This window comes from Mastigoproctus giganteus, chromosome 3 (assembly GCF_048544385.1).
Source record: "Mastigoproctus giganteus isolate SK-2022 chromosome 3, ASM4854438v1, whole genome shotgun sequence".
NCBI classification, from domain to species: Eukaryota; Metazoa; Arthropoda; class Arachnida; order Uropygi; family Thelyphonidae; genus Mastigoproctus; species Mastigoproctus giganteus.
The window spans coordinates 251,155,048-251,168,967 of NC_143577.1; the positions used below are offsets into that span (position 1 = coordinate 251,155,048).

At 35.8% G+C, this 13,920-nt stretch overlaps 1 protein-coding gene across 1 annotated transcript in view; it reads right to left on the minus strand.

Annotated features, from left to right (window-relative positions):
- Window positions 1-13,920, minus strand: part of clu (clustered mitochondria protein homolog) — a 292,499-nt gene that overhangs the window by 160,366 nt on the left and 118,213 nt on the right. Inside the window, exon 20 of the mRNA XM_090370384.1 lies at window positions 4,139-4,200. Within this exon, the coding sequence (XP_090226510.1) occupies window positions 4,139-4,200 (62 nt within the window). The remainder of the gene's footprint in view (window positions 1-4,138; window positions 4,201-13,920) is intronic.

The window sequence follows — 13,920 nt, forward strand, 5'->3', positions numbered from 1 at the left end:
GCATGGACAGCCTTTCGAAATGCTTCGACTGGTTTTCAAGGAAATTTTAAAGTTGGCATTCCTTTAACAGACTTTCCAATCTGGAATCTCCTCTGGTTTAAAAATCTTCTTTACCCCATTCTGTCAAATTCATGTGCTGTCCCAACTCTACAAATCATTCAGAACCTTTTAACTTCCTCTTTTTTTTTTAAACCTGCACCTTCTCCAATCTAACTTTCCTAACTCCAAGTGACTTCAATTCTCTAGCTGTATGAATCCAGCTGGCAGCTTTTATAAGGCCTCTGCTGTTACTAATGGCATATTTTTCATTTACCTATTAGAATAGGTAATAATCTCAAAGACCAAGTTGTAACCACAGCTTGGTATTTAGGATAGGAACCAACCTGATGTTTCTTCTCCAATTAACTGTTTGCTTCAGAAGCAAAAGATCAAGAATGATATTATGTGGTTAAGTTATGTTCAGAGGTAACTAAAGGTACTGCAGATTACAACTTGATGGTTTCTTCTCCAATGGAGCTCAATGTCTTTCAATGAAAAAAGAAATAAGCTTCTATTAATTTTGTCTGTGTAAGTGATGAATATTATAAACATGAAAGGTAGCATGAGATTATTCATATCCTTTTTTAAAGGAGCATTGTGACATTCACTGTGTGAAAATTCATGGATGATATACAAAAACAATTGCATCCAATACATTGTTTTAGTCTGCCCATCTTTTAATGTGATCACTTTTATTTTTCTTATGGACAGCCTTTTTGCATATTACCACCAGCATGTCATTTGCAAATTGATACCTTCAAAATTCATTAGAAAATCATGTCTGAATATGTTGTTTTCCCTCCTGGTGAAGCATCAATTTTACTCCCATGATGTAATTTGGTAATGTAGGATACTTTTTACACCTTCCTTGAATGCAAATATATTAGGGTTAGCTGATTTACTGTTCATGGACAAACTCTGTTGGAATTTCTTTTATTTTCCATAATTCTCACATAGGCAAGTGAACTTTGAGAAGCCTTTTAGATAGTGAAAAATATGTCACTGTGATGAAATGCACCGTTTTGCTACATTAACTATATTTAGACAGACAAAATGCCTACTCCTCCTGAGTGTACTTTGTCAGCAACATTTAGCTTTCACAAGGCAAAATACAATATAAATGGATAAAAAAGCATTTACACATTACTATTTAGGAAGGTACAGAAAGTCAACTGCTAATCTCCAACAAGTGAGTCACCAGGATTAAATATTTTCCCACTGGCCCTGTAAAGGGATGTGATGTTACTGCTGGGTTAAATGCTAGTTCCAGTTAATCCTCACATGGATAGAAAACTTAGTTAACTTCAATTCTTTCCTTCTAAGACCCAGTTCTGTCTTATTTCAGGCAAAACTGCTCATACTGAAATATCATTGATATCAAAAGTACAGGGGATTCTTTACTGGAAAAACTTCAATACCAGTTTTTCTAGTAAACAACCTTCTGTAGTTTCCTTCTGTAGTTACCACAACCTTCTGTAGTTCTGTAGTTTCCACACTGATGATTTCATAGTGTTAATGTTCACTAGCACAATTTCTCCCTCACTGTAAAGGATATTATCTTTCAAGATACATGGGAGCAATCCTCATTCAATTCGTCAGCTGGGTTAGTAATGACTTTCCTGTCTATTACATAAGAGTATAATCTTCATATGCTTCAAAGTTTTGTGTTGCTCTATAACTATTCATTACTTTTTTTTTTGTTCTATTAAACAAACCAGTTTTTTAATGTTTCTTATTCATCCACCTTATGTTATATTTTTTTAATGGTATAAATGCATTTATGAATTTATGATTCAGTGAGAGCCACTTTTAATCCAGAACCCCCCCCCCCCCCAATATATGATCTCTTCATACTGTCATTGCAGTAATAGGTCACTTAGAAGTTTAAACTGTCACAGTCCCCTTTTCTGAAATCGAAACCCCAACCATCAATAATAGAGACTTCACTCATGATCCACCTTAGCATTCCATGATGGCTTGCCACTAAGAATTCCTGTACGATTAATCATGATACTATTTGGATCATAGGTGATTAGGTTCTGAAAATTCTTGCCCTAGCAATATTTTTAACCTGCTGATATAGATAACAGTCATCTAGTTACTTTAGTCCTAAAAAACATTTCCTCCCAACTTTGAACCTACTAGACTTTTCATCCCAACTAAGAAATACTGTTCAAGATTTAGGCAATAGATGTCAGATGAACTGAGACTTGTGGCAGAGAAGAAATATGCATGGGATGCATATAAATTATCAGGAGACACATTTCAATGGTAAATATAAGATAAGTCTATAATCAAGTGACAAAGGAGGTTAGGCAAGCAAAGGCAGATTACAAGAAATCTTTGGCAAAGGATGCAAAGAAAAACAGTAAAGCCTTCTTTACTTATGTAAACACAAGAAGGAAGGGGAACAGCAAGAGTAACTCATGGGACCTTGTCAATGATATATAGGAATTTTGCTAGTGGGGATAAGGCAACGTTCAGGCCACATCTTGGATACTGCATACCAGTATGGAGGCCTCATTTTAGGAAAGACGTTGAGCTACTAGAATGATGTTGTTGTTTGAGAGCTATTGTTGCAAGAGCAACTTACGCTATAATGCACCTAGCTACTAGAATGAGTACAGAGAAGGGCAACATGATTAGTGAGTGGAACAAAGAGTTGGTTCAGATGGAAGTTTGTTCTAGCAAAACTAGACAAAACGCAAATTTCCGCACATCTATTCTATAGCTGTCTTTCCTCAATTTGATTTCATGCCCCCTTAGGTTCGTAATCTGAACAAGTGGAAGAATCCCATCAGAATTCAGCGTGCTGAACCCATTCAAGGCCTAATACACCTCAATCAGATCACCTCGCAGGTGCCTAGTCTTCAGCCACTGCAATTTGCAGACTTAAGCCTCTCTTGTAAGAGGATCCCTTCGTTCCCCTCACCAATCTTGTTGCCCTTCTCTATACACACTAAGCAAATCTACATCCTTCCTAAAATGAGGCCTCCAGACCTGTATGCAGTACTAAAGGCATGGCCTGACCATTGCCTTATACAGAGGGTTACTTCTACCCATATGCAGTACTTTGCATTTGTCAAGGTTAAACTTCAGTTGCCACTTCTCAGCCCATCTTCTCAAATATTCTAGATCCTGTTGCAGCAGCACACTGCCATTGCTGTCATTAACAACCCTGCCAATCTTTGTATCATCTACAAACTTCGACACTAAGCCTGATATACCTTCATCAATATCACTGATAAATATACAAAACAGTAGACCCAACACCGAACCCTGTGGGACTCCACTAATAATATTAGTCCATGAAGAGCAGCACCCATTAATTACCAACCTCTGTCTTCTCTCACTCAACCATCCTTTTATCCATTGTAGCAACTTACCCTTAATACCATTCTGCTCCAATTTGTACAGTAGTCTTCCATGTGCAACAGTGTCAAAAGCTTTCCTGAAATCCAAGTATATGATATCAAAATTATTTTTTGTATCCAGTTCCTTTGTAACCACACCATAATATCCAATCAAATTTGTCAGACAAGACTTTCCCTTAACAAACCCATGCTGTGTCTGAATTATTGCTACAGTCTTGTCTAGATGATCCTGCAATGCATCTTTAACCAGTGACTCCATTATTTTACCTAAAGAAGTTAAACTAACTGATCTGTACTATATATGCCTCTACTAATTCTAACTTCTCCAATAAATAAGAGGCTGAATGAAATCTTTGTGCTACTTGTACATGGATATCATCTGCCATATCAGATTCTGCCTCCCACTGCTACAATAAACATCACACATTTAGTTGAAAGTGTCTCCTTTTATTACATTTTTAATTTTTTGAACAAATTTTTAGCCAAACTGCTTATCTGACAAGGCATTTCCATTGAATATAAACTAAGTTATGATACTATACTAGGATAGCTTACAAATTCAGAATTCATGGATTAAACTTGCATTCTGAACACAGGAATCCTCACCCTCAAAAAATAAAAATATCATCACTTCTTCCATGAAACTGATGGATGCTAACAATCATAAAATTAGAATTTATCATTATATAAAAATAAATGAAATAATAATTAAATAGGAAACTCACCTCCTGTTCAACATGTTTAACTCCTGGAGAGTATACATCAGGATTAAACCTAAGGTCAAATTCTGAAAATTTCAAATCCAGTATTAATATCAAGTCTATTATTGACAGTAAAAGATAAGCAAACAATTTTTTTAAAATAATATTGCAGTTTAAAAATTCAAGTTTACAATTTATTTTAGCAATTTAATCATGCATCCAAAACTGGAGATTTATGAAATCCTAAAATTAAAAAATAAAAATGATAGTACGAAGAAATGCCTGCTAACAGGTAAAATAGTTTCTATCTAATTAGATAATGTAATATGGCAAAGTAGATATACATATCCTAGTTACTTAGATGCATTTGCATATTGTTCTTATTCTTGTTTATGAAAAAATACACCAAAATGTCTAGGATTATTATAATTGTGATTCCTTTCAAATGCCTTTTAAATAAAATATCAATAAAGCCAGATAGCATGAACTATGCTTACAAGTACCAATTTCTAAAATTGCACATTTTGGAAGTGCAGATTTCAAGGAATGTCTGAAATGTGAATAAATGCTGGAGGAATGAACCATTAACTTAGAATCTGGTAATATCATATAGATTCTAAGTTAAAATTGAACAGCTTTCATCTCTTAATTAGCTAATTCTTCAGTTAATTTTAGACAAAAATTTCCTAACCAAAAATGCAAATTTATCCACAGAAATAAGAGCAAAACTCTAGCAATCTAAAAATACCACATATATGCTTTCAGATACTTCTGTAATACCAGTTTATAAATTATGCAATTTTTTTTACCCCCTGATGGTTTAAATGTTAATGAATGGAAAGTTGAAACTGTTTAGCTTTGATACCCAATACTTTTTAACCCTTGGCAGTCCAATATGCCCACTGTGACATCATAAAATTCCACTTCCAGAGTGCCCATTGGTGTTTCTGATTAAGTACTTTGTTTTCTTGTTGTGCTGATACAATTAGTGTACTACCATATAAACAATCTGAAAATCTAAATCTATGTTCATTAATATTTATATTCACTGTTAAGCATAGGCAGTACTGTTTTTTTTTTTTTTTTTTTTTTCAGTACCTTTTTAAGTCAGATTTCATAGAGCAGCATATGTCGGCATTTCCAGTTATGAAATTGTTTTCCCAGTGTGCTACCTGGCTCAATTACTGTACTGCCATCTATTTATACTTCATATAAACACCTCTGAAAAACTAAACTGATGTTTACATTCGATAGTTAACGGCAGAGTTTCCCAACCCATTCAAGTCCAATGCAGAAATCGGCAAGCATTATAAAATGTTTTCCCACTGTACTGCCATCCATTTATACTTCATATAAATGATCTGAAAAACCTAAGTCGATGTTTATATTCAATTGACAGCAGGCAGCATTGCTTTTTTTCAGTGTAGAAATCACAAATTAACTTACACTCTGCATTAGAGTGAAATAGTTAGACATGCCATCAAGATCTAGTCAAAGTCTTTCTAATGGCAAATTTGAGAAATTTTAGGCATTTCTGAAGAAAATTAAGAGGTAAAAAAAAAGGAAAATCTTATAAATAAGATAGGATATTTATTTATTTATTTATTATTATTTTTTTTGAGTTATTACCAACATGGGACTAAATGAAAAAAACTGATTTATATCAGTTTTTTTCATTTAGTCTGAAAAATAGACAGAGAATTCAATTTTTCAAGAATGTATTCACCAGAAAGATTTCTGCAGATATTTTACATCTTGTATCTCTGCCTACCAACAAAAGGACAAGCAAGGAATTCAAAGCAGGGGCTATAAAGTAAAAGAACATAGTTGATTGTCCAGATGGAAAGCTAGCAGAGGCATATGATGCAAGAAAGCAAGCTTATATAGAATCAGCCAAAAAAAAAAAAAAAAAATCCCTTCCCATTTCACCCAACCATTCACTCCAAATGTTTGTCTGGTTCTGCCTTGAACTTATTTAAGCTGTTGACCCCCACTACAACAGATGGAAGTTTATTCCAACTCAACCATCCTTTTATCCATTGTAGCAACTTTCCCTTAATGCCATACTGCTCCAATTCATACAGTAGTCTTCCATGTGCAACAGTACCAAATGCTTTTCTAAGATCCAAGTATATGATATCAAAATTATTTTTTGCATCCAGTTCCTTTATGACCACATCAGTGAATATTGTGAATATTTTCTTCCAGGAAGAAATACTACATTGGTTTTAAACTGTTTCATCATGCTGTTTTATATTTAGTTCATGTAAACCAAAAAAAAAAAAATTTTTGAACATCAAAGTTTCAACCAGTCATATATATATTTTTTTAATTGTTAGAGCTGGACTGTAAAGGGCTAATACATGGTTCCTTGACAAACGCCCACATGAAAATACCGTACAGAAAAACCCCCACTGTCATAAATGCTTACATGAAAAATACCCACACGGATAAATGCTTACATTATTTCATATTTCAAAACGTAAAAAAATGTTGAATTTATATATTTTATTTCTACTTCTATACGATGATTTTAATATAAAGTAGAATATTTGGATGTATATGTTTGTAAAGGAAATTAGAGGAAATAAAATTAGTATTAGCACTAGTAGAGGCATTTGATGCAAGAAAGCAAGCTTATGCAGCATCAGCCAAAAAAAAAAAAAAAAAAAAACACCCACTTCAGCCCTCTGTTCGTTCAAAATACCTGTCCAGCTGAGCCTTAAACTTATTTAGGCTATCAACCTCCACTACAAGGGATGGAAGTCTGTTCCACCAACCAACCACCCGCTGGCTAAAGGCAAATTTCCACACGTCTATCCTACATCTGTCTTTCCTCAATTTGAATTTATGCCCTCTCAGATGATTATTCTGAGCTAGAGGAAGAATCCCATCAGCATTGAGCATGCTCAAACCATTCAAGGCTTTATACAGCTCTATCAGATCACCTCGCTGGTGCCTAGTCTCCAGACACTATAATTTGCAAAACTTAAGCCTTTCTTCGTAAGAGCACCCCTTTGTTCCATTCACTAATCTTGTTGCCCTTCTCTGTACTCGTTCCAGCAGCTCTACATCCTTCTTGAAATGAGGCCTCCAGACCTGTATACAGTACTCTAGGTGTGGCCTGACCATTGCCTTATACAAGGGAATAATCACCTCCTTATCCCTGCTAGAAAAATTCCTGTATATCATTGACAATACTCCATGAGCTACTCTTGCAGCCCGTCTGCACTGCTCAGAGAACTTCATATCTGCCTGCACAACCACCCCCAAGTCCCTTTCATTCTCTACCACTGTCAGTGTAGTACCACAGAGTTGATACGTTGCTCTGGGGTTGCTGTTTCCCATGTGTAGTACTTTACATTTGTCAATGTTAAACTTCACTTGCCACCTCTCAGCCCATCTGCTCAACCTTTCCAGATCCTGTTGCAGCAGCATAGCGTCAGTAGTGTCCTTGACAACCCTGCCAACCTTTGTATCGTCTGCAAACTTGGACATTAAGCTTGATATACCATCATCAATATCATTTATAAATACAGAAAACAATAATGGACCCAACACTGAGCCCTGAGGGACTCCACTAATAACATTAGTCCACGATGAGCAGTGTCCATTGATTACCACTCTGTCTTCTCCCCCTCAACCACCCCTTTATCCATAGCAGCAATTTGCCTCCAATGTCACACTGCTCCAATTTGTGTAGCAGTCTTCCATGTGCAACAGTATCAAAAGCCTTTCTAAGATCCAAGTATATAATATCAAAGCTATTCCCTGCATCCAGTTCTTTTGTGACTGCATCATAGTATCCAATCAAATTGGTCAGGCAAGACTTCCCCTTAACAAAGACATGCTGTGTCCGAGCTATAACTGAAGTCTTGTCTAAATGATCCTGAAGTGCTTCTTTGTCTAAATGATCCTGAAGTGCCTCCATTAATTTTCCTGGAACAGAAGTTATGCTCACAGGTCTATAATTACTTGTGTCAGCCTTTGATCCTCCTTTGTGAATTGGGGTCACATTTGCAGATTTCCAGTCTATGGGTACCTCCCCTGAGTTCAAGGAAGCTCTCATAATTATGGCTAAGGGTTTGCTTACTTCCTTTGCTGCCTCCTTTAATATAACTGGATAGATCCCATCCACACAAATGCTCTGGTTTTATTGCAACTAAAGCCTTATTTTATTTATAAAAAAATAAAAATTTTGTCTTACAAAGTGAACAGTCAACACTGTTTTTTTTTTTTATCAACAAACAACTAATTCAGGCATAATTTAGTGATTTATTTATTTGTCAAGGATTTGAATAGAATTTATTACTGTAAGTTAGCTAATCTCTATATGTATTTCAGTTTGTCTTCTATCTGCTGATATTCCTGCACAGAAGTGGCAACCAAGTCATGCAGTGCATCATATCTTCTCTTTTTCACCTGTAGACTGACCTGCCTCTGCATTAGCCAGTGTCAATCTGTGGCAAGCTAGGTCCCTCTTCAGTCAATTTGCATAACGACTCGCTGGTCATAATGTTTTGGCTCATCAGTGTATAATGCGCTGCACTGCATGACTTAGTTGCCACATCTGTGCAGGTAGAAGACAAACTGAAATACTTGCAGAGATTGGCTAACTTACAAATGAAAATTCTAATCAAACCCTTGACATATAAATAAATCACTGAAATATGCCTGAATTAGTTGTTTGTTGATAAAAAAAACAAAATAGTGTTGACTGTTCACTTTGTAAGACAGAGAAAAAATAATTAAATTTTTATAAATAAAATAAAAGGCTTTAGTTGCAATAAAACCAGAGCATTTTATTTCCTCTAATTTCCCTTACAAACAATTACATTCAAATATTCTACTTTATATTAAAATCAAAAGTTATATTAAAATACACAGTATAGAAGTAGAAATAAAATATATAAATTCAAAATTTTGTTGCATTTAGAAATAATTTGTTTTTTGTAAACTAAAAATAATCTGAGCATTTATGACAGTGGGGTTTTTCCTGTGCAGATTTTGTGGGCTTTTTTCATGTGCACATTTATCTGGTCACGTTAATACACACATTTTATTATTATTATTATTTTTTTTTTATCTAAAATCTGCTTTCAGCATTCATTGATTTTCTTAATTTTAAACAATGGTTTTCAGTACTAACGTTTAACCAAGTTTTCTTTTATGCCAAAGTTAACTGTTTGTTTTAGCTGTTAAGTAAAATGCTCTCAGAACTGAAATCAAAGGCTTAATTTATTTCAAACGTAAGCTGAGTAGAGTTTAGAAAACTGGTATGGTTTCATATTATATTTAAATTTGTCAGCCTTAGGAATATTTCTATTTATGAAAAAAAAAAAAAAAAGGAATCTCATTTACAGAAATAAAGTTGGAAATACTGAAGTTGCCTAATTTATTCCCTATAGAGAAAAACCTTCCATAAGTCACTTTTCCTACCAAATTCTACTGTAGTAGAATACAAAGAAGTCACCATAAAGCACAAAATAGTTTTAGCAACTATGAAGATAAATATTTTATGCTCAGCTGACTTTTTACTAGTTGCACTCATTTGAGAGTGCCATTCCCTGATAATTTACAAAGGAGTTTCTTTCATATTTATCTTTTTAATATTTCACAAATATTATTTCAATCCTCCACTAACGAATTGCTTAATGTAACAAAGATACAGAAAAGTGAATAATAAATAAGGAATGCTCTGTCAATAAAGAACATTGTTCAGAAGACAACTACATTGGTTATCATCCACTATCTATAAAATCCAAATCTAATCTTGTTCCAGAACAGATTTTCGTTCTATTTTGATTGGACAAAATTTTGCGTGCAGAATAATCTCCTGAATGATACTTCTGTTCAACCACTATACAAGGCACTGTATAGCACTTTATATGTGGCACATAAAGACTGAACTTAAAAACAGAACTCTTTATTTAAAAGGGTGCAAAGATAGGCAACCCAACTAGTGAGATCAGCAAAAGGTGTCCATATGAGGAATGATTTCAAGTACTTAGGGTTGAATTTGAAAGTGTATGCAATTCTGCCCAAACACGATAAGAAGGGGGAGTATATGATGAGAGCCTTGTCGATCAATTCGGCCCTGGAGAGATTGCGCAAGGCTCAGGTTGTAGAATTTTTTCTCAGCCTGGTCTGTGCTTGTTAACAGTAGACTGCTTCTACAGGGATGGGATACACTTAAATAGAAAGGGTGAAAGAATATTTGCTGATGCTATCGAGCCAGAGTTAGGTGGGTCAGAAAACTGCTAGCTCGGGGGGGGGGGGATACATGGACTAATATATTAACAGTAGCCGCTAGCAGAGGTGAAAGTGATTCTTGCACAGCTTCTATTGAAATTCAATTGAGCAGCAGTCTGGAAAGCAAGGCAATAGGGATTTCCAGGACTGCTGGGAGTCATAGTGGAACAAGTAAATACATGGGCTCTGTTAGGGTAACAAAGAGTAGAAACACGTGCATGTATACTTGCATGTACACCAATGCTAGAAGTATAATTAATAAATCTGATGAGCTTGAAGTGCTAGTCAAGACATCAAAAGACAGATATTGTTGGGATAGCAGAGACGTGGTGTCACACAGACATAAGCAGGGCAAAACTGGAATTTGGGGAGTACAATGCGTACAGGAAGGATAGACAGGACAGGAAGGGAAGGGAAGAGGGGTTATGATGTTAGTTAAGAAACAAAATCTAAGGAAGTGCATCCGATTGATGTTGGTGGACAATGCAATGTTGAGTGTTTGGCGCGACATAAGCAATGGGAAAGGAAAAATGAGAGTAGGTGTGTTATAAGTCTAATGAATCTGATGAGTATAATGAGCAATTATGCAGCGAAATAGAGTGGGCCAGTAAATCAGAGTGTCTTATAATGAGCAATTTTAATTTCCCAGAGATTGACTGGAATTTGTGGGCTGGTCACTCACACACTAGCAAGGCTTTTGTGGATTTATTGGATGATTGTTTTCTACAGCAGCATGTTCAGGAGGCAACTAGAGGGAGTAATAATCTTGATCTGATTATCAGCAGTGATCACTGTGCTGAAGTGGGATTTACTCAAAGAGGTAACTATCATCAAGGGGAAAGGGAAGGGTTTTTGCTTTTGTAAAGGTGACTATGGTGGTCTGAGACAGTATTATTTAAATTCTATATGGTGGGACAAACTGATGATGTTACCAACAGCAAATTCAAAATGGGAAGCATTCAAAGAACTTATCTTGGAAGCTACTAGGCTTTTCATACCAACTAAGAAATATTGTTCAAGGTTTAGGTCTAAATGGATGTCAGATGAACTGAGACATGTGGCAGAGAAGAAAAATGCATGGGATACAAATAAATTAAAAGTTGACACAGAAGCCTAAGATAGATATAAACCGATCCGTAACCAAGTCACAAAGGAGGTTACGCAGGCAAAGGCAAATTACGAGAAATCTTTGGCAAAGGATGCAAAGAATTCTTTACTTATGTAAACTCTAGAAGGAAGAGGATGAATCAGATTGGTCAACTTGATATCGATGGTTCAACTGTTGATGATCCTGCTCAGGTAGCTAACAAACTGAATGAATATTTTGCATCTGTTTTAACACATGAGGAGTTATTCAAAGGGGGGGGGGAATGCCAGAGGTGTATTAAATTCTGGCAGTAAGCTAGATAATCTTGTAATAATTGAGATTAAAGTGGAGGAGAAATTGTTGAAGATAAACATAAGAAATGCACCTGGGGTGGATAGAATCTATTCAGTTATATTAAAGGAGGCAGCAAAGGAAGTAAGCAAACCCTTAGCCATAATTATGAGAGCTTCCTTGGACTCAGGGGAGGTACCCATGGACTGGAGATCTGCAAATATGACACCAATCCGCAAAGGAGGATCAAAGCAAGACACATGTAATTACAGACCTGTTAGTTTACCTTCTGTTAAAAGGAAATTAATGGAGGCACTGGTGAAAGAAGCATTGCAGAATCATCTAGACAAGTCTTCAGTTATAGCTTGGACACAGCATGGGTTTGTTAAGGGGAAGTCTTGTCTGACCAATATGATTGGATACTATGATGTAGTCAAAGGAACTGTTTGTTTGTTATTTGGTTTTTAGGATCATTAGCAACTAAGGCCATATTGCTCTGGGATATGCTGTGGTCATTCCCTGACCTGTCAAAGGAACTGGATGCAAAGAATAATTTTGATATCATATACTTGGATCTTAGAAAGGATTTTGATACTGTTGCACATTGGAGCAGTGTGGCATTGGATGCAAATTGCTGCTATGGGTAAAGGGATGGTTTAAGTGGGAGAGGACAGAGTGGTAATCAATGGACACAGCTCTTCATGGACTAATGTTATTAATGGAGTCCAACAGGGTTCAGTGTTGGGTCCATTGTTGTTTTCTGTATTCATCAATGATATTGATGATGGTATAACAGGCTTAATGTCCAAGTTTGCAGACGATACGAAGGTTGGCAGGGTTGTTAATGACACTAATGATAGTAAGCTGCTGCAACAGGATCTATAAAAGTTGAGCAGATGGGCTGAGAGGTTACAACTGAAGTTTAATATTGATAAATGTAAAGTACTGAATATGGGAAGCAGTAATCCCAGAGTAAAGTATCAACTGTGTGGTACTACATTGACAATGGCAGAGAGTGAAGAGGACTTTGGGGTAATTGTGCAGGCAGATATGAAGTTTTCTGAGCAGTGACAGTTTGCAAGAGGAGCTCATGGTGCCTTGTGAATGATATACAAGAATTTTTCTAGCAGGGAAAAGGCAATTATCCCTTGTATAAGAAAATGGTCAGGTCACACCTTGAGTACTGTATACACAGGTCTGGAGGCTTCATTTTAAGGATGTAGAGCTGTTGGAACGAGTACAGAGAAGGGCAACAAGATTAGTGAATGAACAAAGGGTTGCTCTTATGAAGAAAGGCTTAAGTTTTCCAAATTAGTGTCTTTATACACCTCAATGATATCACCTGTGAGGTGATCTCATTGAGGTGTATAAAGCCTTGAATGATTTAAGCATGCTCAGTGCTGATGGGATTCTTCCTCTTGCTCAGAATTATCACCTGAGAGGGTATAACTTCAAATTGAGGAAGACAGTTGTAGGATAGATGTGCGGAAGTTTGCTTTTAGCCAGCAGGTGGTTGATTGCTGGAACAAATTTCCATCTGTCGTTGTAGAAGTTGAGCTTAAACAGATTCAAGGCAGAACTAGACAAACATCTGGAGCAATTGGATGGGTGCAATGAGAAAGGTGTTTTTTTTTGGCTGATGCTATATAAGCTTGCTTTCTTGCACCATGTGCTAATGCTACATCTAAAAATGTTGAGATATAAACTGCAGGCATTTGCATAGTTTAACAATAGAATAGAGTATGTGCACCGGAGCTTGGTAACTAGACACCATAGACGAGACCCGATTGACTTGATATAAGATTCTGAGAGGGAACAATAATATAAACGAGGACAAAATTTTCACTATTATAATTCCAGAACTAGGGGCCATAGATTCAAATTACAGAAAATAAGGTTTAAACTAAACTGCAGAAAGTTTTTTATTATCCTGTAAGTTGTTAATTACTAACATAAGTTACCTCCATGGGTAACTGAGGCTGACAGCTTGGAAAAATTCAATGTCAACATCTACATGAGAAGGGAAACAAACACATGGGTAGTTTATTTATTTATTATATCTATATATATATTTTTTTTGGCCAGTGCAGCAAAAGCCTACATCAGCAAAAAAAAAAAAAAAAAAAAAAACCAAATAAAATAAAAGTGGGACTTCCTTGCCCTATGTAACTAACAC